This window comes from Eublepharis macularius, chromosome 7 (genome assembly GCF_028583425.1).
Source record: "Eublepharis macularius isolate TG4126 chromosome 7, MPM_Emac_v1.0, whole genome shotgun sequence".
NCBI classification, from domain to species: Eukaryota; Metazoa; Chordata; class Lepidosauria; order Squamata; family Eublepharidae; genus Eublepharis; species Eublepharis macularius.
In genome coordinates this window covers 49,668,555-49,693,711 of record NC_072796.1, presented here as the reverse complement: position 1 = coordinate 49,693,711, position 25,157 = coordinate 49,668,555, and the positions used below count along the sequence as shown (strand labels likewise).

Below are 25,157 nucleotides of genomic sequence, written 5' to 3'. Positions count from 1 at the left end.
AATTCTAAATCCAATTTAAAGTACTTTTTATAACCTTCGAAGTTCAATATTTCTGAGTTCAGATTATCTCAAGATTGCCTTCCCCCATGTGAATTTAGCTAAGGCTTCTCTTACTGAATAACTTTCATTCACTGTCAAATGTACCATTCTTAAACAAGGTGATTGAATGAGTGGTGGCTGGACAACTGCAGGGATTCCTGAATGAAGGTGATTGTTTGGACACATTCCCATCTAATTTTGGGCCTGGTCATGGGACTGAAACACTATCCCTGGTGGATAACCTGCTCCGGGAGATGGACAGAGGACTCTGTTCATTCTCATGGACCTCTTGGCAGCTTTTGATACCATCAATCATGGTAGCCTTCTGGACCACCTTTCAGAGTTGGGACTGAGAGGTACTATTCTGCAGGGACAGGTCAGCCAATATACAGATGAAACTCAGCTTTATCTCATGCTTCCAGCAGTTATCAGGAAAGCTGTGAAAACTGTAAACAGATGCGTGAAGGCAATTTTGGAATTGATGAGCGCTAACAAACTGAAACTTAATCATGACAAAACAGAGGTGCTACTGATGGGAGGTGGGTGGGATTTGACCAAGGAACTGGGGTATCTTCTGTTCCTTCTGGGTTTGTTCTCCCCCTAAAGGAACAGGTTTGTAGCTTGGGGTGCTCCTGGACCTGAGCCTTCTGTTGGATAAACAGGTGGCAATGGTGCCTTTCACCAGCTTTGGCTGGTGAGCCAACTGTAGTCCTTTCTGGGAGGGAAAGATCTAGCCATTGTGCTGCATATCCTGATAACATCTAGATGAGATTGCTGCAATGAGTTTTATGTGGGGCTGCCCTTGAAGATTGTCAGGAAGCTACACTTAATACAGAATTCTTCGGACAAAGTGTTGAATGAAGTGAGCCAGAGGGACCATATCACTCCAGTTATCCATTTACAGTGACTCCCCATTTACTTCCAGGCCCAATTCAAGATGCTGTTATTGAACTTTAAAATCCTATATAGCTTGGCGCCAGCATACCGTAAGAATTGTCTTCTACCATATGAACCTACCTGTTCGCTCAAGTCATCTTTGAATGCCCTGCTTTGAATACCCCAGCCATCTATAACTAGATGGTTGGCAACTCGGGAAAGGGCACCGAAACTCCCTCCAGAGGGAGATTTGTCTGTTTCCCTCTTGTTGTCTTCTGCCAGCAGGTGAAACCATTTTAGTTTGGCATAACCCCAATAACTGTTATTGGCCCTCCTCCCTGGTTGTGTATTGTGTATTTTTGTGTGTTTTTATTCAATTGTTTAATTATTATTATATATACTCTATTTTAAATCCTACTTTTAATGTTTGAAACATTTTGATGCTCACTAGCTGGGGACCCTATTTGAATGGAAAGGCGGCATAGAAATACTTTTAAATAAATAAATATTAAGATCTTAGCAGTCCTGCTGTATGATCTTCCAGCATTTAAGATGAAGCTGGTTGTTATTTCTCCGGAGTGTCACACATATATTGTAGAATTATCTAGGGAAGTCCACCTTGTTTTTAGGTGCCATAGGCTGTACTCTTCCAGAGAACTTTTGAGTGTTAATATGACTTCTGGTTTGACTGATATTGCTGTTTTTATTATTAATGTTTGTTGTCAATTAATATCATTTTAATGAACTTATTTTAGCAAGTTATTGCAGGTTTTCAGGATTTTTTTAGGCTCCTTCTGGATCTTTACAAACACACTACATGTATAAATTCAAATTGACCCAAGCAACTGCAAAATGAAAGAGGAGTCATGTACACTTCCAGTTCAGATTCTGTTCTAACCACGGAAGCCAAGCTCAAATGGATGTGAGTACTTTTATTTGCAAAATGCTAAGAAAATGTGGAAATATTATTTTTAAATGCAGAAGAAGAAGGATCAAAATACCCTGCTAGTAATAACAGCACCAATAGTGTCCAACTTTGCCACCTTTCATGGTTTTTACCTGTCCAGCTTGATGGCAGTCTGCCTTTGGTTGACATGGTCTCCTCTGCCTATCCTGAAACTGCATCAGTGTGCACTCCCTGGAGTTATCCAATAAATGTGCTTCCTGGTGGGGTCCTTGTAAGCTTTCAGTGAGCTCTGCCATCCGGGGAAGAACAAGAAGTCAAGTATTATAATCTAGAGGCAACTAGATGGTAAACACTTTCCACCCCAGTCAAGAACATCCAACAAAGCAACAGCGAGGATGCTATTAGACTAGTTCTCTAATTTGCTCGCAGCCCCCTTTTGGGTGACCCACTTAATTAGGTATCACATTCCTACTAAAGCAGAGCAACTGGTCAATGTAGCAGAGCTCCTAATTGTTGCATCAATATCGTCTCTTCACTTCTTTATCACACAATAAGATAGTGGGTTGGTTGGTCTTCTCAGGGGATTGGAGAGCTTCACCTTCTGGGTTGGGAGCCCCTACAGAGAGACCATTTTTTTGCTGCTTCTTGGAAGAACTGCTGCTAGTAGTGCACATGTGCAGAATGGAAGGACGCCATGTCTCTCTTTAGAAGCAAGCTGAGGGGAACAACAGGATAGTGAGGAAAGGACATTTAGCAAAGGGAGATTCCGTCATAGCTTTAACCCTTGGCTACATCATGGTTGTGTTTCTCTTGGTCTGCAGATTATTGTTCTGAGCTTGACGTTGATGAGGCTGGAACTGTTTCCCCCTCTGCCTGTCACATGACTGTGATGTCACTTGCTTGTAGCTTTAGTGGGTTCTATGCTGCAGTCTAGGGGGGTTAAAGGTGGGTCCAGAATGGCTGAAATAGGAAATACTCTTTGATTCACATGTTCTTATCCCTAGTCAGATTTTATTTCTCTCTTACATTTTTCATCCTCTGTCCAAGCAATTGCCATATTTCATCTCTTTGGACAGAATATCTTCATTAATCTGCCTTTGTGATGGTAATGCCATTTTGGTCCTCAAGTATTTGTAATGGCTTCTTGCTATTCAATCCATTTCTACTCCTTATTTAAAACTGCTCAAGCCAACTGTAGTCTGAATCAAATATTGTTTTTGCTGTATAGGATGATTTCGTCACATGCTAGAAGAAGTACATGGATAACAGATGGTCTATGGAGTGCTCCTCCCACATGGCACACTGTTCCATGTTCAGCATAGCACCTAGCATACATGGTGCCATTACATAATGTAACCACCCTGTTGCTTGCCTCTTGGCTTTTGAAAGCAGATCATATATTGATACCATATTTCAAATATTTAAAATTCTCTTCCAAAAAGACCACCATTGAGAAGACAGAGCTATAAAAGTTCTAGTTTTTAAAAATATATTAGAATATCTTCTACTGGCCAACAGATTTTGTTTGATCAGCAGAACAATTAGAATATATGTATTATTGAAACAGGTTTTATTATGTTTAATTGTTGATTATTCCTTACATAGACTAACCAAGCTGTTTAATTGAGCTGTTTAATTTTAATTTAATGTATTCGACAATACATTGACAATACATGTTTAATTTAGAATTATTAAATAACAGTTCTTGACCTAGTTGAGAAGCTCCATAAAGATTATCTAAGGAGGTATACCTTAGCCCTGTTTTGTAAAATTATTGGATTATGCTTATTTGCCATATGCGAAATGGAAGAATTCTCATCAAAATTCTCAGATGGTTCCCAACAACCCTAAATAACAGTCAGGTGAAATTGTGATAGGATTGTTATTTTGAAGATCAGCTATATCATTTAGCTTGCTTCATGTTTGGGGGGAAAATATAAGTTCCTATTGACTTGTTCTTGGGTTGCTTTCTTCTATAAAGGATACATGAAGAAGACCCTTCTTTTACCATCTTAAAGTGCATGAGTTACTGCAAATGGTGAACCTATGAAATAAATTTATTCCCTCAAAGGGTTTAGTGGCTTTTTCCTCCAATGGAAAACACAGCTTCTTGACATGGCTGGATTTCATTGGTTGTTGGATGCAAAGGGTGATTTCAGAAACATGCTGATGCAAATCAAGCTTCCACAACATTCTATGCAAATGAGCAAGGAACTGCTGCATGACCACGTGGTTGTACCACGTGGGGTGACGTCATAGTAACCCCGCCCCTAGCGATGACCTCACAACACAAAATCACGCGGGATTTTCTACTTTTGTCTGAGGAAGAGGTGGCAAAGCAAGAGGGTCAGTGGAGGTAACAGGTGAACAACTGAGAAGGGGAAGGAAACTCTTCAGAACCCCTGGGGTGCATCCAAGGAGCTGCCCCCTTCACACCATCCTTCCTGGGGAGCTGGTGCTGATGGAGGGAGCCAATGGGAGCTTTGAACCAAGCGCCTCTTGATTGGTCAACTGCTTGATATGCAAATGAGAGGCGACGTCACTTCCTGGGACAAATCGAGCGCCATTTTCTCTTTCTGGCTCTGGAAGGAGGGAGGAGCAGGCAGAGGTGGGTGGGTGGAGAGGCGTAGGGCTCCAGCGGCAGGCGCGAGGGAAAGGCGCGGGCCGGCCGGGCTCCAGCGGGCAGTGATGCTGCCGCCTGCGCCGGCGGAGCGGGCTGGGTGAGGGCGCGCTCCGGCGGGAGAGCGGCAGGCGGCGCCGGGCGGGGCTGCTGCGGAGAGTGGCTGGCTGGCCGGCCGGCGGAGAGAAGGGGCGGCGGCGGGAGAGGAGGCGGAGGAGGCTGCAGCGCGCCCGCGCGCCTCGGGGCGGCGCCAGCCGAGAGGTCGCGGGCAGGCAGCGGGCTCCCCCTGCGGGCCGGACAGGTAGGTGCAACCAGCCGGAGGGAGAGGGAAGCCTTCTCCGCCTCTGGCTCTCCGTCCCCGGCCCTCCTTCCTCGCGGGGTCGCAGCTCTCGGCAGGCCGCCGCCGCCTCCCGGGCAAGCTGTGGTGGGAACGGCGAATGGCCAGCGCCGCATGGAGAGGGCAGCTTGGCCGCGGTCCACAAGGCATCCCCGGGCATCGCTGCGCTCGCGCCGGCGCAGTATTTGCGGGCCCGTCCGCCCTCCCCCCCCGGCACCCGCCGCTCCTCCTCGCACGGGCAGGCGGCTTTCAGCGGCTGAGCGCTCGGGACGCCTTTGTAGAAAGCGTCGCGTTGGTAATGAGAGACCGGCGCTTTTCGAGGGGGAAAGGTTGTCTGGCCCGCTGAACCTCAGCGCGGCTCTGAGACGGAGCGAGGGATTTTCTGGCGCGAGTTACTTACCTCGTGCAACTTTCAGATTTGTATTGTCGCAACTCCTCTTTTGAAGATGCTGCTTTGGTCGACGTGCCACATCCTGGTTCTCACTTAATGCTCATCATGATTCGGATCCAGTAACAGCTTCAGGACTAATTGCACTTTGACTCTCCATAGCTCACACCCTGGAAATCTAGTTGGCCTTTAAGGTGCTACTGGACAGAATCTTGTTTTTCTGCTACAGACCAATCAGCTACCCACCTGAAACCATTCGGTGGTGCCTGCATTCAGTCTGGAGTAATCAGAAATCAGAATCTTCAAGATATCTTTGTAAAGACTCAACAGAATGATAGCGCAATACAGTATTGTTTTACTTAGGCCAAACACAGCACAAACCTTGGAATTCAGAATCAAAGTTTTCCCCATTCCTCTCCAGTAATCGGCCATCTTGCCTTAGGTCTGCAAGCATGCTGTTCTGCAAGGTCAGAGCAACTATGCCAAAGAAGGCAAAGGAGTTGTGATACTTGCAAACTGGAAGTCAGATTCCCTTGCAAGTCCCAGAAACGAAAGCTGTGTAATACTTTTTATCAGGATTAACCAAAATAACACTAAGCAGAGCGCAAGTCTTCAAGAAATCTTCACCACTAAGAACTCCTTTAAAAAAGGAGGGGAGATGAGGAAAAAATTATTCAGGCCCCATAGGGCCTCTTGTCTACATCCTGTGTAGAGTGCCAGGCAGATTGGAATAGATAATACAGTGCTTGGTGGAGCTGGTATCAAGTTGCACTTTTGGCTTTCAGGGATGAAAGGAGAATGACAGTCTCTGATAGAAAATATATTTTTAAAAATTAGTTGAACAAATGCTTTTCCTACACCGAATGGCCTACAAAGGCTTCTTAAAAGGCTGAGAGGTGAATTGATAGTCTGTTACATCAACAAAATTGGAGATTTATTGTAGAGGGTGCACTAGGTAGAAAGTCAGTAGAATCTGCTTTGAGTGGGTTCCCCCCGCCGCGCACCTCTTTTTGACATCTAGCCTGGAGAATAGTTCTGGGGAACTCACAGGTCTTTGGAGAACAAAGGAGAGAGTGCAGGAAGATTTGGTGACATAGCTCATTGAAAAGATTGGGTGCTTTGCTAGTGTCTAATAACTGGTGCTATTTAGACATACAGCTGTCAAACACTGTGCTATGCAATGCTTGAACTTGTATATCAGTTTAACTTCTTTAACTTCTGTGTGTATGTTTAAACTTTTAGTAAAATAATCAGGCACTCCGAAGTTCCATTTAGAAAGGTGATAGTGTTACTGGTTAATGTATAATCAGTGTGGTCTTCCCTAAAAGATTTCTTGTAAAATGTGTCCATCTTTTCTGCAGTGTCACGGGGGGGTTGTACAAGATTCCATGTTGAGTATAAAACCAGAGACCCAAATTATGTTTACAATATTAAATACAACTTTTTAACATTCATTACATATTGTAGAAAAATAGACACTGCTTCCTCTTAATTAAAATTGAGTATTTTGTCACAGTTAAGCTTACTAGCTGGATGCACAAAACTCTTCTTAAAGTGGATGCTGGCATAGTTTTTTCTTACTAGACTTGTAGGTAGTTCAAGGTAAATTTTCTAGACTACATGCATACGCACATTTCACTTCTGCTACTAGAGATCCCTTAAGTGGAGATACTGCTGACTAAACCCAGAAGAACCTAACGTGTACGTGCACTCTGAGCTGTGTGGTCTGCCATGTCTGCAGAAGGACCTAGGTTTAATCCTCAGCATCTCCAGTTAAAAGAATTTAATAGCAGGGCTGGAAGATCTTGGAGATCTACTGTCAGTCAGAGTAGGTGCAATACTGGGTTAGATTAGTGGTTGAAGACCAATGTTGATTTCCATACCTGGGATCCACCTTTAAACTCTGCAGCCACAGCATTACAAGCATGTAATGAGGAATCATGTGACATTAGTCATGTGGTGTCAATATGACCAGAAAAAGAGGTGGAACCTCTTGCTGTAGATTGTCTTACCTGAGCATTTTGTGCTACCCATTTTGATTGAGTCCATTTTATTAAAAATTTTTCAAGGCTACTTCAAAAACTGTTGGAGACCCAGCTAGTAAATATTAAAAATAAATACCATTCCCAGGACCAGCACAAGGGTTTTTGATGCACAAGGCAAGCTCTGATTTTGCTCCCTCCCCCACATTCAATGGAGAGTCTAGAATGAACTTTTCTTTCACTTTAAAATGACGGAGGGCAGGGCTGAAGGGTGGCCAAGTCCATTAGTGGGATTTTGCTATATATGTTAAATGTATGTTATATAGAATGGAAGTAAAGATGTTAATAAAAATGTATATGGTTCTTGTAGCACCATTAAATATTGATTAGTTTTTTTTCTGACATTAGAATAGTTCACAAACAGGGTTGCCAATGCCTGGATAAAGTATGTTCTGTCTCTTTAATAGAGGCTTAACAGGATGCTATTTATTGAGTGTTGTTACTCAGCTGTTTATTTACACACATTAAGTCTCTATTAAAGGCAGGGCTCATTTTGAGGGGGCACGCGCCGGAACACCATTCCGGAACCTCTGAAAAGAGATCATGTGGGTGGTGGCTCCGACCACATGATTCCTTTTCCTCCCCGTGCTTCTCGTTTCTTTAGTAGCAGGCAGCGGCAGCAGCGTCGAGGCACATGGCCCGTGGCGGCCTCCGGAGCTGGCTCTGCAGCTAGCCGGGCCGCTCAGGCCTGCGCGGACTGTCCTCCTGGCCTGCAAGCTGGTTGAGGCGGCGCATGGCCTGCGGCGGGTTCCAGAGCTGGCCCCGTGGTCAGCCGGCGCCACTGCGGCCTGTGCATCCCGTCCTCCTGGCCCTCATGCTGGCCCCACTACTTCTGAGCATGCAGCTGCAGGCTCTGGCAGGGCGGGTGGCTGTGCTTGGAACACAATGAGGCCAAAGACAAGGGAGGAAGAGGAGCCCAGTGCAGGCTTTTGGTGCCCCCCAAATCTGGGCCCCTAACCTCTTGCCTAGGTTGTATCCCTGCCTGTACCTCACTGTCAAGTTTCTCTTGTGTATGGTTTCAGCTATGTGCTTTTGGCTTATTTGGCATCCCTTACCTTGCCTTTCTAGCTGATGCTATGTGTGGAATAGGGAGTATTTCTGAAAATGCTGTTATGGACCACTTAGGTTTTATTCTCCTGCCTAGCAGCCTACATTTTTCTTCCATATGGCTTTGTTTACCAGTGTCATCAGTACTGATGGCTGCTCCTCCCTTGCACTACCTATGTAACATGTGATGCCTGCAACTTCACACCAGGTAGTCAGGATGCTGTGCAGTCAGAGTATCTGTCACAGACCTTCAGTCAATATATGTAATATTCTTGTAGGACAACAACTAATATTACATCAAAACCAGATGGATTCCAGATAAAATCAGTACATCACAGATGCATATTAATTCAACCTTTTTCATTTGAGAAAATCTGTATTCTGCATTGTTTCTGCCATAGATGATTCCTATAACAACCCAGTTTTTGTCAACTCCACCCCTGAAAGTTGTCTCTTATCTGTGACAATAAACACTTGAAAGGATATCTTTTCTCAGCTACCTTATCTCAGCAACCCTGCTTTACTGTTAGACAATTCTGTGGTGTAATTAAAAAGCCATCACCGTCTTGGAATATTTGATCATGATTGACCAAGCATTTGATAGTATCTTAATGGTCAGTTGACCAGTGCTTCAGCCCCATTATACTTACTCCTTTAAAAGCATAATCATTTCTGTTGCTTTTAATTCAAGCATCAGATGTATTTTGTTTCGAAAACCAAGATGAGAAGCAAAGGATCTGGAAGTTGAGCAAATGTTTTAGTGTCTAGTTCCTAGTGTCTTGGCATCTTGGAAAGAAGTAGTAGTCACAGAACACCCTAGAATGTTATCTAAAGTAATGTATCTTGGGGACCAGTTGCTATATATGACTGAGAGGCAGTTTGGAAGTATGTGTGAAAAGTTTTGGGGATGTTTGTAATAGTTTTCAAAAGATTGGGTGTAAGCCAGAGAGTGAATGAAACATGTTCATACCCCTTATGTGCCTGTATGTACTTCAAAGTGCCTTCTGGAATCTTAAGGTTGTGTATGCAATTTGAGAAGGACATGGGATGATGGGATGCTGTTGCTGTCTTACTGTGACTTCACTGCAACTGACTCAGTGGTATTACTACTGTTGTTGTTGTTATTGTTTGTTTATAGACCACCTTTCTCACTGAGATCCAAGGTGGATTATATACTGCAAGTAAATACAATATAATTAATAGCTACGAAATTCACAGCAAAAAGAAAGTATGATAAATGATTGAGACATTCAATAAAATAGATACAATAGGTTATGGTAGTTGTAAATTTGAAAACAAGCATAAAGCCAAATACATGGATGAAATCTTTTTGTGTTAAAGAGTAATTAATATGACATCTTTAACAAAATTGAACTACCATGTATATTTATTTTCTTCTAGGATGTAGCCATATCTTTTTTTATTGAAACACTAGCAACAGAGCCCGTTGTAAAAAACAAATACAATGAGCTCTAGTAGTGGGACTTTGGGCGTGGTCATCCCAAGGCCCTGCAGCCGGTGGAGGCGGCGGGAAGATGTCCCCTGCATTGCACCTGCCTGCTGGCTCTGCAGGCAGACCTCTGAGGGCCATGGAGCTGGTGGATAGGTGTGGCGCGGCCCCACAGCCAGCAGAGGCAGTGGGAAGGCCACACGAGGAGGGAGCCCATTTTCTCCCTGTTGAGCTGAGTGGCGGGCTCCACTGTCCCCCCCTTACCCGCAGATCAGCTGGGCAGGGAGAAGGTGACTGTTTTGCCCACCTTCTCTGCCCAGCAGAGTGGCGGGTAGGCAGGCTCTGCTGCAGCCCCCCCTTACAGCCCCCCTTACCTGCGGATCAGCTGGGAAGGGAGAAAACCTTGTCCAGCTGAGCGGTGAGAAGGCGGGCTTTGCTACCGCCCTCCCTTGCCCACAGATCAGCACTGCTGCCACCGCCTCTTGCCTGTGGATCAGCTGGGCAAGGAGAAGGTGTTTATTCACCCACCTTCTCCCTGCCCTGCTGAGAAGCCCTAATGCCCAGCTCCGCCATCCCCCCCACCTTGCCTGTGGATCAGCTGGGCATAGAGAAAGCCTTTTCCCTGCCCAGCTGAGCAGCGGGTAGGTGAGTGGGCTTCAGTGCAGCCCCCCCTTACCTGCACATTAACTGGGTAGGGAGAAAGCAGCTGTTTGCCCACAAGCAGCTGTTTGCCCACCTCCCTGCCCAGCTGAGAGACCCTGAGGTAGTCCCCTGAGCTTTTCCGGGCCTCTGGAGGCACCAGGAGGCGGTGTGGAGGCAAACTGTTTTGCCCCTCCTCGCTTATCCCTGCATTTGCGGGGATAAGAAGTGAGTCTTCGGCAACATGGTTTTCCTTTTATGTCTTAGTATTTTACTTGTTGTTGTGCCATCATGGCCCTTGGCAGTGTTTTTAACTTATATTAAGCCAAAGAGGAGTTGTCTGTCTGAAATTCACATAATTGCTTTTGAAAGTATCTCATAAAATTATAATAGGTCACTACGTATGGTTCACAAAACTATATTCTAAGCTTAAGTGTGATGCTTTTGAATGATGCTTTTCAAGTAAAATGGATGTTGTTTTTTGGGAGGGAAAAATAGTCTACTTGTGGTATTGTCTACTGAACAGCTTCAATTTTGAGTGTCCTTGCTAATGCATGAATTGCAGGATGGCGTTCCCCTCCAGCAATAAAGAACTTTTCGAAGGGAGAGCTGTGCATCATTTAACCATTCAAATATTCGATGCTTCACTTTCCATGTATAGCCCTGCTATCACATTTCATGATGATTATGGTGCATATGTAAATGCAGTAAGCACAATGCTAATCTATACATAGTAAATGTAATCTGTTGTATAAAGTATGAATCGATTATGAGTTTAATCTAAAAATATAGCCATTTACTAAAATACGTTATAATGAAAGTCAAGTTAATCTGAATTTTTAAGATGCAAAAGCACCTTCTGAGGGACGTACACTTAACAAAGATGTGTGTGTGTTCTGCGTCCATGGTTCTGTTACTCTTTGTCTTACAGGAAAATTTCGACATGTTTCAAATTCCTGTTCAAAACCTTGATAATATAAGGAAGGCTCGGAAGAAGGTAAAAGGCATTCTTGTGGATATTGGGCTTGATAGCTGCCAGGAATTACTACAGGTAATGAATTCTTAAAATCATGAGATCTGTATGCATTTTGAGTTTTTATTGATTGAATTCTGCATTGGAGAAATTATGGCAGCATAAGCAATGTTCTGGTTATTTGGATCATCCTCTAATGGTTTGTTATTTAGATCCATCTTTTGCCCAGGATTCTGAAATTAATCAGGTCCATTATTCCCTATGAGGGAATCTTTCCAGGGATCTGGAATGGGTTTTTGATGCAAATGACACCAAAATCATAGGGGAACCACTGCTGCACACCCACTAAAGGTTCACCAAGTTTCAAGTGGATGGGGTCAAGGGGTCCAATTCTGTCCCCTGAACAAGGTTCCCACAGCTGTTCTGTTTTCCTGTGCAAAGGAGGGAATTCCATCCCTTCTCCAGGACAAAGAAGCCATAGCCAAACCACACAAAAGCAGCTACTGGCCAAATGCCTCTCAGTGCAAACAGAACAACAAAGTCCAGCAAAACCAATGCCAAACCAAAGAATCTCCGCATAATGAACCTGGCAGTTTTAAAAAACCAACAAGAAAACCAACTCCACCAAACCACTCCCCACAAAATCACAGCATTGTAAAACCAGAACCAGAACAATACCAAAAGAAGACAGAGTTTAGATAAAATAACAACCTGAACCCTGCCCCCCCACACTACTAGCACTAACCCTTTAAAAATTAAGATGTGAAGTAGTGGTGTGCACCCCCCAAAAATCCGGGAAATCTGATAGAGTTTCAGGGGTCCCCCAAACATCTGGGATTCCTGAAATCCGAGATTGTCTGATCTAGTTAAGACAAATCAGAGAATCCCAGATTTATTTGGCCATTCCCTATGGGAAAAACGATGTGGGGGCTATCCAGAAGTGCATTTTTTTCAAGCAAACCATCAGATTTGCAGGGAACCTATTCCTGACTCTTTTCTAACCCCCCCCCCTGCAAAATTTCAGGAAGATTGGATCCTGAGCTCCAGTTCTGTGGGCCCCCAAAGAAGGTGCCTGCAGCCATTCTCCATTGTTTCTTGTGGGGGAAACATTTCCAAGCAGGCCCCCAGGCAGAAACACATGAGCAAGACTGCTAGTGGCCAAAGGTACACTCCCAAATGTAACCTCAACCCTGAGAAGCCCTACAGAATCCAACTTTATTATTATTATTATTAGTAGTAGTAGTAGTAGTAGTAGTAGTAGTAGTAAAAAGTCCAGTATCACCTTTAAGGCTAACCAACTTTATTGAGGCATAAGCTTTTGAGAACCATAGCTCTCTTCGTCAAATGCATGGAGGGTATGAAGGAATTGGCCAGAGATATATAGGTGGTAAGGGCAGCGGGGAGAGGGTGCAGGGAGTGAGGGTCATGTAGATGCCAGTCAGTTGCAAAAGTCATGAAAGAGGTGGAGTGTACAATCCAGGCTGGGTGTGACCCCTTCCCTCCATTGCTGATTCTGAATAGAATGCCTGAAGGCAGTTACTTCTGATTATGAGAGAACCATCCAATTCAATCCAACTACACAATCTCTGGCTCTTACAGCTACTCATCCTCCAATGTGATATATGCCGTCATGTACCAACAATGCCCCTCTGCTCTGTACGTAGGACAAACAAGGCAATTTCTGCACAAAAGAATAAATGGACACAAAAATGGCAATATCCAGAAACCAGTAGGAGAACACTTCAATCTACCAGGACATTTCATCAAGGACTTAAAGGTCACTGTAGTTCAACAGAAACATTTCAAAAGCAAAATCCAAGGGAAGCTGCTGAATTGGAATTCATATGTAAATTTGACTCAATCAGACTTGGATTGAATAGGGACTCTGGATGGTTATCTCATTATCAGAAATAACTGCCTTCAGGCATTCCATTCAGATTCAGCAATAGAGGGAAGGGTCACACCCAGCCTGGATTGTGCACTCCACCTATTTTATGACTTTTGCAACTGATTGGCATCTACATGGCCCTCACTCCCTACACCTTCCCCACCTATATATCTCTGGCCAGTTTCTTCATACCCTCCATGCATCTGATGAAGAGAGCTGTAGTTCTCGAAAGTTTATGCCTCAATAAAGTTAGTTAATCTTAAAGGTGCTACTGGACTTCTTACTATTTTGCAACTATAGACTAACATGGCTAACTCCTCTGGATCTATTATTGTTGTTGCTATTCCTCATATTTCACACAACACAATAATAATCACATGTTGTCATTGATTGGCCTTGCTGAGCTGATACAAGTTTTCACCAGAGACCTAAGTATCAGCCAGGTATCGGTGTAAAATGTACGCTTTTCCAAGTAATGCTGTCTTTTGCAGTTCTGTAGGTGTTGTCAGAAAGCTGCAGTTTTTCCATATAAGTTGTGAAGTTTTTTCAAAATAGTTCCCAGTTCCCAGTGCCCTGATGACAATAGGGACTACTGTTGTATTCTTCATCCATGGTCAAGTGGTTTCTATTACCAGATCTCTATATTTAATCATTTTTCTTGTTTTTCTTTGACTCTGGCATCCCGTGGAATTGCAATGTCAATTAGCCAAACTTTTTGATTTTTTCCCCACAACTGTTATGTCTGGTGTATTACGTTCAAGGTATTGATCATTTTGTATTCTAAAACCCCATAAGATCTTGACTTGATCATTTCCTAGCACCTTTTCCACCTGATGTTCTCATGAATTCTTTGATACTGGCAGATTATGCTTTTTACTCAATGACCAATGAATCAGCTTTGCAACCCTATCATATCAAGCTTTGTAATCCGTCTGTTCAATTTTGCTGCATTCACAAATAAGGTGGGACACAGTTTCATCTTTTTCCTGGCTGCTGCTGTTGTTATTATTCCTGGAATATCTGGGATCAGAATTCTGGTATGTTTGAAAATCCTAGACATCAATCTGGATCCTGAATATACCCAAAAAATACCAATAAGGTTATATCTCGTCTTTTTACACCATTCAGCCTGGTCACTAAATGAAAAATTCAAGTATTCATATCATGTATTTATTTTCTTTTAAAATAATCATGAACAAAAAGGGAAGTGATTTGTTTAGAAGGAAGCAGAAGAAGCTAGGATTCTGCATTTGCTTGGCAAGAAACAATATTTATAGAATTTTTTTTTGTTTCCAACTATAAAGCAGGAGAAGGAATTATATGTCTTTTAGAGTAGGATTATTTAATAGTAGCCAGATGCTGTTGCCAGATGAGTAGCCAGATGCTGTTCATGGTCTCAGGTTTGCTAGGTGTCCTGCTGTAGTGGGATTTCTCCCACCACTTGCTCAGTTAGATGGCAGGAGGAAAATGGAGTGGGGAGGGGAGTTGGTGTCACTCCAGTGCCATTATGTCATTTCTGATGCAACCTGGAAGTGACGTTGATACCATCGATGAAGCTCTAGCATTTGCCCAAAACGCTATGATTAAACCATAGGGTTTGGGGCAGATGATAAAGTGTAGCCAGTGACATGATGACATCACATTATTGCTGACAATGTTGTGACGTTGCTGGCAAGGAATCCCTTGGATGGTAAGTCCACCACAGGTTAAAAGCGTTAGGATAGCAACCCTAGATAAAACACCATTTACTGTATTGTGAATATCTTTTGAAGTGTATGTAATTTGTTCTGTAAACATAATTGGAAACATTTACCAGATGCAGTATTAAATGGAATTTGCTTCAAAGAGTCCATCTATTTATTACATTTCATCCCACTGTTCTCCAAGAAGCCCAGGATGGTGTATATGGTCCATCACACCTCCATTTTATTCTCGCAGGACCTCTTTGAAGTAGGTTAGGCTGGGAGTGGGTGATTGGCACAAGGTCTCATTCAGTTTTAGCCTAACACTTCAGTTACTGTGCCATCTTAGCTGTCTTGATTTTAAAGTAACTGTATAAAATAGCTTATCCTTCAACTGTTTTTACCAATATGTTTTCTTTCTTTAGGCTTTTAAAAGCTTTGACCCAGGAGAAAAGTATTTCTACAACACTTCATGGAGTGATGTCTCACTTTGGGACTCTGTGACTAAAAGAAAAGTATGTATATCTGTCTCTGTTTTTAGAAGATAATGTCTGGAATCCAAAGTGTTACTTAAGTGATTCCAGAGGTTTGGGAGCCAAGTGGTGATTTAAAAATTTTTTTTTTGCTTTGAACAACTGTTACTATGCCATACCATAAACTACTTATGAGACACAACTTTTGTTTAAAACGCTGGTTCCCGTGTAGGAAACAGATTGCTGTTTTGGAAATAAAGCCTGAAGCCCTCTTTCACATACAAAACCAGTCATGTGGTTCTTTAGAGTGTGTGTGTCAAAGAGGGAGTGGGATTGTCTTTTAAAGAGATTGCTGTAAAGATTGGGATTAGGGGACTAGAAGGGAAGTTGATAAGATTTTATTGTGATTTCACAGAATACGGAGTCTGGAATTGTTACTTCCTGTTTGTACGTTCTGAGATCATGACCATCCAGTATTCTTTTTCTCCTTGCATTTTTCACCCGTAGTCTGTTGGTTAGAGTCCTTAGTTAATTATATTTACTATTCTGAGAGAAGGCTGCACAAGAGCTTTCTGGTGAAGAAGAATTTTCTGAACATCGCCATATTTTGCCATGTTGAACATGCAACAGGTATTGGCATAGTTGGTGTGCCCCAGTATCAGTTTACAGTATTTGTATACTTCGAGAGTTTGTTTTTCCTTTACCTCATCTAGATATGTTTATGGGAATTTCCATTCTATGTATCCTGAATCTGGGAATTATCCTACTTTAAAAATGATTATATGTCATTTTTTTACCTTTTTATGTTTGTGGAATAAGCTGCAACCTAAATATTGATATTTTAGTGGGTTTGCTGCATTGTAGTAATGTTAGTTGCATAAAATGTCTAGCTTATTTTGTTTATTTTGCTTTCTGCGTGCTTTGCACAAGCATGCTATTGATAAAACGTTAGCGTGTTTATATTGTCTAATTTTTGGCTGTTGTAATTTTTCCTAGTTCCTGAAATAGCTGTTTTTCCTGATACTTTTAGGGCTTATGTCTGTGATTGGCAATGGAGCATCATGGACCATATTTGGTCCTTGAATGGTAGCAGCTCGTCCCCAAGCCATTGTTGCCTCCTACCCCCATGTGTCTTTGTTCACTCCCTCTGTTTTTACCTGCAGCTTCATCTAGGACAGGGTGATGAAAAACTGGAAGGTGCTCAGAAGCGCACACTCTGTTTCTTATGGGCTATTGAAAAAGTGATAGAGTTGTTGCTAGGCAACTATCCTATGCATTTCCCCCCAGTTCTTCATCCATTCTTAGCTGCAGAAGCTGTTGAAAAGAGAGGCACCTGTGCTGTATGTGATGGGAAGCAGAAGAATGTAGCATGATAGAAGTGAAGAAGCATGCTGTAGGACTTGATTCACTATTTATTTGGATGATGATGATGAGGAGGAGGAGGAGGAGGAGACTTTACATCAACTGATTTAGTGGCTGTGGTCCTTGGCTGATGTCCTGAAGGGATCGCCCAAAGATGTTCTTCATACCCCTTGTATATGGTGGCCTAATGATGTTCAGGTGTTTATTATCCAAGAAAAAACCTGTATATTTGTGTGTTTACCTTGAGAATAACTCTTTCTAGCAGAATATTTCCCTCCAGCTGGAAAGAAAACCCTGCCTCCACCTGTTTTTCCTACTTAATATTACAGCACCTGGTCATCTTAATATCATACTTGTTTCTATTGTGAGTGGCCATATTGCTGAAGATAACATGGGAACTTGGAAGAATATGTTGAATTCTACAGCTCTACTGTGCAGTCTCTTGAATTGAATTTTCAGGCAGAAGTGTGCTGCTCAGCTTTGGTTTGTGGTCTTAAAGGTGATCACAAGTAAATCTGAACTAATGGTAACTTGGATATTTAGTCACTCTTGCAAGTTTTTGTGATCTAGTTTTCATGACAACAATAACAAGCAGCATATTTTTGTCATTAATTTTCTAAATACAGTGATAGGAGACCAAGTTGCACCTTGGTCTGTGGTGCTATTAAAATCCACCAGAAGATGATGATAAAAGAAAAAAATCTAAGTAGTGAGTAACTGAGTTTCTTTTACTAGAATTTGTTCTTATTGAGCCTTAAAACAGGATTATATTTAATGTTTATGGAATGTGAGCACTGTTTCTCAAGTCAGAAGGTAGGGACAGAAAGCTTACCAAATAACTGTCTCAGCAAGATAAAGATGTTATGTAAAAAGTTAAGTGTCTGTGTATTTGTATGTGGGGGAGGATTCTGGTGTAGAGATGTGCCTATGAGATTGTCTTGTGGGGCTAAAATGGAGGAAAGGAGAATTATGTAAGCCACTTGGGGTCCCCATTGTGGAGAAAGGCGGAGTATAAATAAAGTAAATAAAATAATAACTACAGTTACATCCACAGATCATGACAGTGTATTAAATAAAATATATTCTCCATAGACTTATAGGGAAATAAAAGTTTGGCCATAAATATCTACATTATTTTGTTTGGGACATGCTGTGCCAAACAGAGAACTCTCACTCTAGAGAATATTGGTATATGTTACTCAGGTCTGTTACCTGGGTCACATTAAAAGAGAAGTGAGACCACCAATCTAGCAGAAGCACTTACATGGTACTTGCCCACTCCAGGAAGCTAGCATAGGAACCTTTGGTCCCTTTTACATGTAAATGTTGTTTTCAATGTCAAAATATCTGATTCCATGCTAAACATCTTTTTCTTCTGTACCCTAATAAACTTATAAATTAACTACTGTTATAAAATAATAATCAATGGAATTTTTCACCTAGGAGACTTACATCAAAATATTAGAGATAAATTCTGCATCTGACAGTCACGAAAGGCAGATGTCTTCCATATGTGGTGGTAATGCTGTAGTGCTCCAGTCTTTTAGAATGATGGCATATTGGAGGTCTTGAAGGTCAATCTTCCCTTTGTACGCAAGACCATTTTGCTAAATTATGTTGTAATGATGGGCAAACTAGCTTAATAAACGGTTCTTAACGTATTGGTAGCAACAAGAATACTTTTTGTGTGCTACTGAAAATCTGCCTGACCCTAGCAAGAATGACTGGTTATTACACATCTGGGACATGATGAAAATGGTAACACTAACAGTTCTGCAACAGTCTAAAAAGATAAGGTGTTGGACTAAATGTTGGCATCTTCCACTAGGTTTATGTAGAGAGAATTCATGTATTATTTGTCATAATATTAATATTGGTCATGATGTTATGAAGAATTTCTTTTGACTATTTTATGGTTACAATTAAAATGGATTATCTATAAATTTTTTTAAAAATCTGATGTGCATATGTAGATCCCTTAGTCACAAAAGCCTTCCCCATTCATGTCAATGAAGAGGGCAGCTCTCTGTGCCAAGAAAGATGTTTCCTTCTTCCAAATAAATGGAAAACCTCTGTACACACTCTCCCTCTCTCTGGGATTTTGTTCAGGGGCATTGATTTTAAATCCCAGCCTTGTAGAACCAATGAGATGAGTGAAGCAGAGATGGATCAAATACTGGATTAGTTTGAAATAAGATTATATTTTGTTCTTTTTTTTTCTTTTAAGAAATGGGGCGCTTGAGTTCGAATATAAATGTATGCAAAGTTGCCTCATTCTGTTACTGACAGACTCTAATGTGAGGGATTCCCCTGCCTTTCTGTGTTATGCTTGCAGATGGGCAAAATGGCCTGAGTGTGTCCGCTGAGTCTTACATGCTGGTGGGTGACCTCTCTTTCTCTGTGCTTTATGGCTTGGCCTTGCACAAGCCAACTGTCAGGCATGTTCTCTTCCTTCACATTTTCTGGCTTGGCCAGAAAACATGGAGGGGGAGAGAGAGAGAGAGAGAGAGAGAGTGCTCTCTGGCCTGGGTGGGGAGGCAATGCCAGAGGACATTGTTGCTGTGCCAGGGGGTGGGGTGGGGAAGATAGAGGCTGGCAAGAGGCAGACATGCTGGCTGGCTGACTTTTGAGGGGGGGTCATCTGTCATTTTGTGGGGTAGTCTTACATTCAGGGTTATCTTTTCTTAGGGTAAATACAGTAGGTGCTGGTGAAACTTGGAATGAATGTCTTTGACTTTGATAAATAAAATTTTTAATACATGTTAGAAAGCATACTGTAGATAAAAAATGCAGGCAAGAGTAAATGAAAGCATAGGCCGTTACAAAATAGCAGGAACCCTGTCTTTCAAGAAACATGTTACTTGCATGTTCTCACAGCTGGCATGAGTGTACACTCCACAGAGAGCTTCTGAATTAATGGTCCTCTCTCTTTTTGTGTTTGTTTTTGCAGAGATACAGAACAAATCCATACTGCTGTAGCCTGTGCAAGTTTTCATCAAAATTTATTTCTTCTTTCAAAAATCACTTGAACCGTTATCATGAAGATGAAGTTGACCAAGAATTAGTTGTTGCATGTCCAGAGTGTGCATTTGCGTCTCATTCCAAAATAGTAGGGAAACACCTTCGGATGTTCCACTCAAAGAAAAAAATACAAAACTATAACGTGAGTGGTGGCATGAGGCAGTTCCGGAGCGATGCGGTAAACTTCATCTGCCAGAAATGTCAGTTTACAGACACGTTATACTACAATACAAAGAAACATGTGCTGGTAACTCACTTCCCAAACCTCATAAATACATATTTTGAGGACAGGCTTGATGAAAGTGAAGAGAATTTTACCGATCACTACTGTAAAAAATGCAATGCTTTTGCAAACAGCCGGGATTCTTTAATTTATCATGTCCTGACATCTGAAGTACACAAAGACTTGGAGAATATATTGAGACCTGTAATTTCAGTACAGCCTAAGAAATCAGGACAAGCAAAGTCATTGCCGATTGTCAGTATAGCTCCTAAGCCTTGCACTTTGGGAGTTAGTCCACCATTAATACCTACAACTGCCTCAGCGGGCTCAGCGGCTACCACATCATGCATTCAGCTTTCACTCCCCCCAGTCAATAAGAATCAGACTCTGGTGCCAACAAAAACTGTTCAGAATTCAGTTGGACCATTGAGTGTTTCAAGTGCCTCCAGTAGCATCCAGCAAACATCCACTCCAACTTCAGTTGCTCAGTCACGTATTACGCTTATGTCTGCTGCTCATCCAGGAGGTCAGAATAATGTTTCTCTTCAACCTGCAGTTTCCCAGCCGATGTTTGTTTCTCATCGGCTTCCCGTAAAACAGCCTGTGAGACCTGGGGTTTTCTGCCTGAACCAGCCAGCTGGCACCATAAGTAGGGCTGTTCCTCCAGGAGTCCTTTCTTTCAATCGACCCATCAGGCCTACTCTGCTTCCTGTTAATCAAACTGTTAGGACTTTAAGTAGTCCTGTTGTGTCTGGGACTCTCCCTGTGACCCAGTCAGCTGGGTCTCTAAATAGACCCATTGGGGCCAGTGCTGTTCCAATAAACAGACCCTCTGCACCTGGGGTCGTTGCTGCAAACAGACCTGCTGGCTGTTTGAATAGACCCAACGGCCCTGGGATTCTTCCAGTGACCCAGACGATCACATCAGGAGTTCTTCAGTTTAATCATCCTGTTACACCAGGGGTTCTTCCTGTAAACCAGTCAGTTGGACCAGGGATTCTTCAGTTTAATCAGCCCGTTGTACCAGGAGTTCTTCCTGTCAATCAGTCTGTCCAGCCCGGAGTTTCTCAAAATGCTACTTTACTTACTGCTGGACCTGTACTTAGACAATTAATTCCAACTGGCAAGCAAGTTAACGGGATCCCTACATACACCCTTGCACCGGTTTCAGTTGCTCTGCCTGTGCCACCTGGTGGTGGGGTGGCAACAGTTACGCCACCTCAAGTGCCCATTCAGCTGATGCAGTCTGGCACAGTTAATCAGCTGTCTCAGCCTCCAGCTACTGTGCCTTCTCCTATTGTTGTAACTTCTACAAATACCCTGGCCAAGACTTCTCCATCTGCCTCTCAAATGAGTCTAGCTCTTAAACAGGCAAAGCAGTGGAAGACCTGCCCTGTTTGCAGTGAGCTTTTCCCATCAAATGTCTATCAGGTGCACATGCAAGTGGCTCACAAATTCAATTTACTACAGAGAAAAGTTACTCTTGAAACTGATAAAGTGGCTGCCTCTGCGCCTTTTCTAAGGTGGTTGAAAGATAAGACGGTCAGATGTTTTTCTTGCAAATGTTTCCTTTCTGAGACAGAACTTATAGAACATTTGTTCACACATGGATTAACTTGCCTGTTTTGCACCAGTACTTTCCATGACTTAAAATGCCTTGTAGATCACACCAGAAGTGTACATAAAGGAAAGAAGAAACTGCATGCTGATTATGATGACAAAGGATTTCAGCTAGAGAGTGATTCTGAAGGCAACCTCCTGTTTCCTCACTTTGACTACAATATAATAGCACCAAAAGAACTTTGTGAAAGAGAAGTGCACCTTGCGGTACTTGCTGGGGTAAATTCAAGGACACTTATTCCTTTGTACATCAGACTGCAACATGAAACTGCTGAAACAAATAAAAGTAGTAAGAAAGTCTCAACTTGCCCCTTCTGTTATGGAACTTTTACGAGCGCTGAAGCCTATGAGATCCATTTGAAGGAGAGGCACCACATCATGCCAACTGTGCATACTATTCTAAAGACTCCTGCTTTTAAATGCATCCACTGCTGCGGAGTGTACACTGGCAACATGACTCTGACAGCTATTGCTGTGCACCTGCTTCGCTGCCGGAGTGCTCCCAAAGACAGCAATCCGACTGTGAAAATGGAGCTGGAACTTGATGAGACGAAATATCTGCCCATTGTGAATGGTGAAAATCATGATGCTGTGTCACTTCCAACTAAGAGGAAGCAATCTGATCATCTTTATGCTGTTGCAGAGGACCAAGGGAATCAGGACCAGCCATTCCTGATTATAAATAGTGGTACGGCCCAAGTTCCAGTAAAGGAGGTGAATTTTGTGCCTTCCAAACGACAAAAGACTGATCATAAGACAGAAACAAAGGGACAGGCTTCAGTAGAAGATATTTTAGCATTAAATCCAAAGCCATTCCAGCATAGCTCAAATGATGTTCAAAAATGTTTTCTTGCAGATTATTTTCATAAGAACCCATATCCCACTAAAAAGGAGCTAGAATTACTTTCTTCTATTCTGTGTGCATGGAAAGTTGATATTGCATCCTTTTTTGGGAGAAAAAGACATAGGTGTCTAAAGTCAATAAAAACTTTCAAGCCATCTGTGCTTTTGGGGTTCAGTGTGTCTGAACTTAAAAATGTAAAGCACAGACTGAGCTTAAAATGTGAATCGGAAGATCTGTAATTTTAAAAAAAATTAATATAAGACATTCAAGACTGCATACTACTTAGTTCCAACAATTGTCTTATTTAGTTTAGTTTCTTGTGGCTTATTAAAAGATTAGTACACAGTGCCCGGTTCAGTTTGGGCAATTGTTCATTGTGGCAGTAAGGGTACAGTATAGTATACCTGACGCTTTGTTCTTTTGTTCTTACTTTGTTTATGGAGTAGTTCTCTCCATCATGGTTTTTTATACAACTGTGTAACATATTTACTGGTTTTTTTTCTTAGTATCTATTGTTTCTAAAATAAAGTGTATAGTTTTGGTAAAATATCAAAACAGATTTAGGTCATAATAAATTACCCTCTTCTAAAATTAAGATGGTTACTTCTAATCCATATTGCCTTGTAAAAAAAAAACACTACCTAGATGACAGCAGTGACAAATTTAAGAGACTTTGTTAGTCAAATGCACTGTTGGCTCCCTGTAGATAGAAAGATAAAGATCAGCCAGGGCTTTTCAAGTACCGTTTCTGAACTTTTCCTTTACTAGCAAGGTGTCAAACTGGAAATTTTTGCCCTGTTGGAAAATTTAGTTTAATATTGCTGTTTTGTAATAGTTGCTCTGTTTTCTAACATAGGCTGGATTTAGTTGAAATGTTAGTAGGAATTCTGAGGGTTTGCTATAATTTGAGTCAAAAAGCAGTATAATGTTTCCTGACATTTCACATTTTATTTCCAAGTATTACTTTGGTGCAAGTAAGCAGTTACCAAATCCTCAGCGGGGCCACAATGTCTAAATAGGGATCTCTTAATCTGGTGTTATTTCTGGCAGGGCATTCTCTGTTGGTTTTAAATAACCATTCCAGGAAGAAGTTGGAGTCCCTATCTGTCCTGCCAGTATACTGGCAAACGTTTCAGTGCAGAATTTGTAGTAACTGCCTAACACCAGCTCCATCTGGCTAGACTGTTTGTATATGGAGAAAGAAATAAAAGGCACCTTCAGCAGTGCCAACACGTTTTTATTTGTCCATCCTGCCTGATCATTGGTATGTAACATCTGCAGTCTGATTAGGATGGGGTGAAAAGTGCCTGAGAAAACACACAAGTGGGGCTCAAGATGCTTCTTTACTAACCAAAATGCAGTTGGTGAGCCTCAAGCATAGTGCGAGTCTGTTTCAATTTGCCATGGTGTTTGGATCAATGCTGACTGAAAGCTCTTGCCATCATTAATTAAAGCAGTTAAATTGCTATTGGATGCGTCACCCTGCGCATGATAGTCTCATCTAAACTTAGCCAGGAGACTGAAAAGATAGCGTGGGTATTCTTTTTCAAAACAGAATACGTCTTTGAACTCTCTGCTTTTGTACTGCAGTTTTGACTAAATTTATTTTATTTGGGGACAGTGTATGTATGGGTATTTTTCAAATCAAGGAGACTATTGTTTAACCACTGAAAGATCAGTAACAATTCTGTTCAACTTGAATAGGACTGACTTCTTACACTACTGTAGATTAACAGTGAGGAAAATAATGTACTTGATGTGCTGACCACATTGTTTTCTAGTTACTAACAAATCTCTTCTAAGGCAAGGGATGTTATTTTATTTTGATGAAACTGCATGTGAATAACTGTACATATTAAGCAGGTACATTACAAGCTGTTACATTTCTATAAACATCAGAACATTTTAAGAGGGCTTTTGGTTTGGTTTCTATTCTTTCAAGCAGCTTTATCTTCCAGTCAATATGCCAGTGCGGTATCTGTGGAGCAGCTACAGTTAGATTGGTTGCATCTGCTGCACCAGCAGGGATGCAGAGTGTAGAGAAGGGGGTAGAATGGGGTTATTTGGAGGAACAGTTGGGTTATAAGCTGCTAAATAGTTTTAAAACAGTTTAGGGAAAGTAAAAGTTAGTGTTTAACCTGTTTTTACCAAACACTGGGAATGAGTGTAAATCAAAAATGGTTGTTTATAGCAGAATCATCAAGCAGAAGTGTTTTACCATACTTTCAGTACAGACAAAAATGCAAATTATTTGATAATTGAGATGGAACTTTCTTCAGTGTCATTTGGCCAAGATGTATTATGTGAGTGTATCATAATTTTTAAAAATATATAAAATGGCAGAGTAAGCATCCTGGGGTGAATGTATAACCAATTCCATATGTATTTTAAATTCTAGTAAGCTAGCTGTGTTTGTTCATAGCAGCAAAAAACACATGTATTATAGCAAAAAACCTTCCGCTATAGCAACTGCGTTGGTCTGTAAGGTACAGGCCTCCTTTGTCTCCCAGAGCTATGAGCCAGTAAGAACAGAAGTCAGTGCAAGTTATGGGGGCGGGGGGGAGTTGCGTTATACTCCTCTGCTTTTTTGATGTGCAGAAGGAAAACTAAGCAGTAAGTGGCTGCACTTTATGGACACCTTAAATCCAATTCCAGACTTGATTCTTAGGTTGCAAACAGTCCACACATTAAGACCAAATAAGGAGAGGGTTCCCTCCTCCCTACAA

At 41.9% G+C, this 25,157-nt stretch overlaps 1 protein-coding gene across 2 annotated transcripts; it reads left to right on the top strand.

Annotated features, from left to right (window-relative positions):
* The first annotated feature begins 4,472 nt into the window (after nt 1–4,472).
* On the top strand, nt 4,473–24,345 carry ADNP2 (ADNP homeobox 2). 2 transcript variants are annotated; one of them, XM_054984818.1, is made up of 4 exons: nt 4,473–4,743; nt 11,277–11,396; nt 15,314–15,403; nt 19,674–24,345. In XM_054984818.1, exons 2-4 carry the CDS (start codon nt 11,289–11,291, stop codon nt 22,668–22,670), a joined length of 3,195 nt encoding a protein of 1,064 aa, XP_054840793.1. In that variant the 5' UTR covers nt 4,473–4,743; nt 11,277–11,288; the 3' UTR covers nt 22,671–24,345. The 2 variants fall into 2 exon arrangements, with proteins under 2 accessions (XP_054840793.1, XP_054840794.1); XM_054984819.1 differs by lacking the exons at nt 4,473–4,743; nt 11,277–11,396 and adding an exon at nt 17,350–17,432 and having other exon boundaries at nt 15,312–15,403.
* Nucleotides 24,346–25,157: the final 812 nt, after the last annotated feature.

What these genes read in the sequence shown, in the direction of transcription:
- ADNP2 (XM_054984818.1), top strand. Translation starts at nt 11,289, where the DNA reads ATGTTTCAAATTCCTGTTCAAAACCTTGATAATATAAGGAAGGCTCGG. An exon ending in GCTGCCAGGAATTACTACAG is followed by an intron (nt 11,397 to 15,313) that starts GTAATGAATTCT and finishes TTCTTTCTTTAG; the next exon opens with GCTTTTAAAAGCTTTGACCC. An exon ending in ACTCTGTGACTAAAAGAAAA is followed by an intron (nt 15,404 to 19,673) that starts GTATGTATATCT and finishes TTGTTTTTGCAG; the next exon opens with AGATACAGAACAAATCCATA.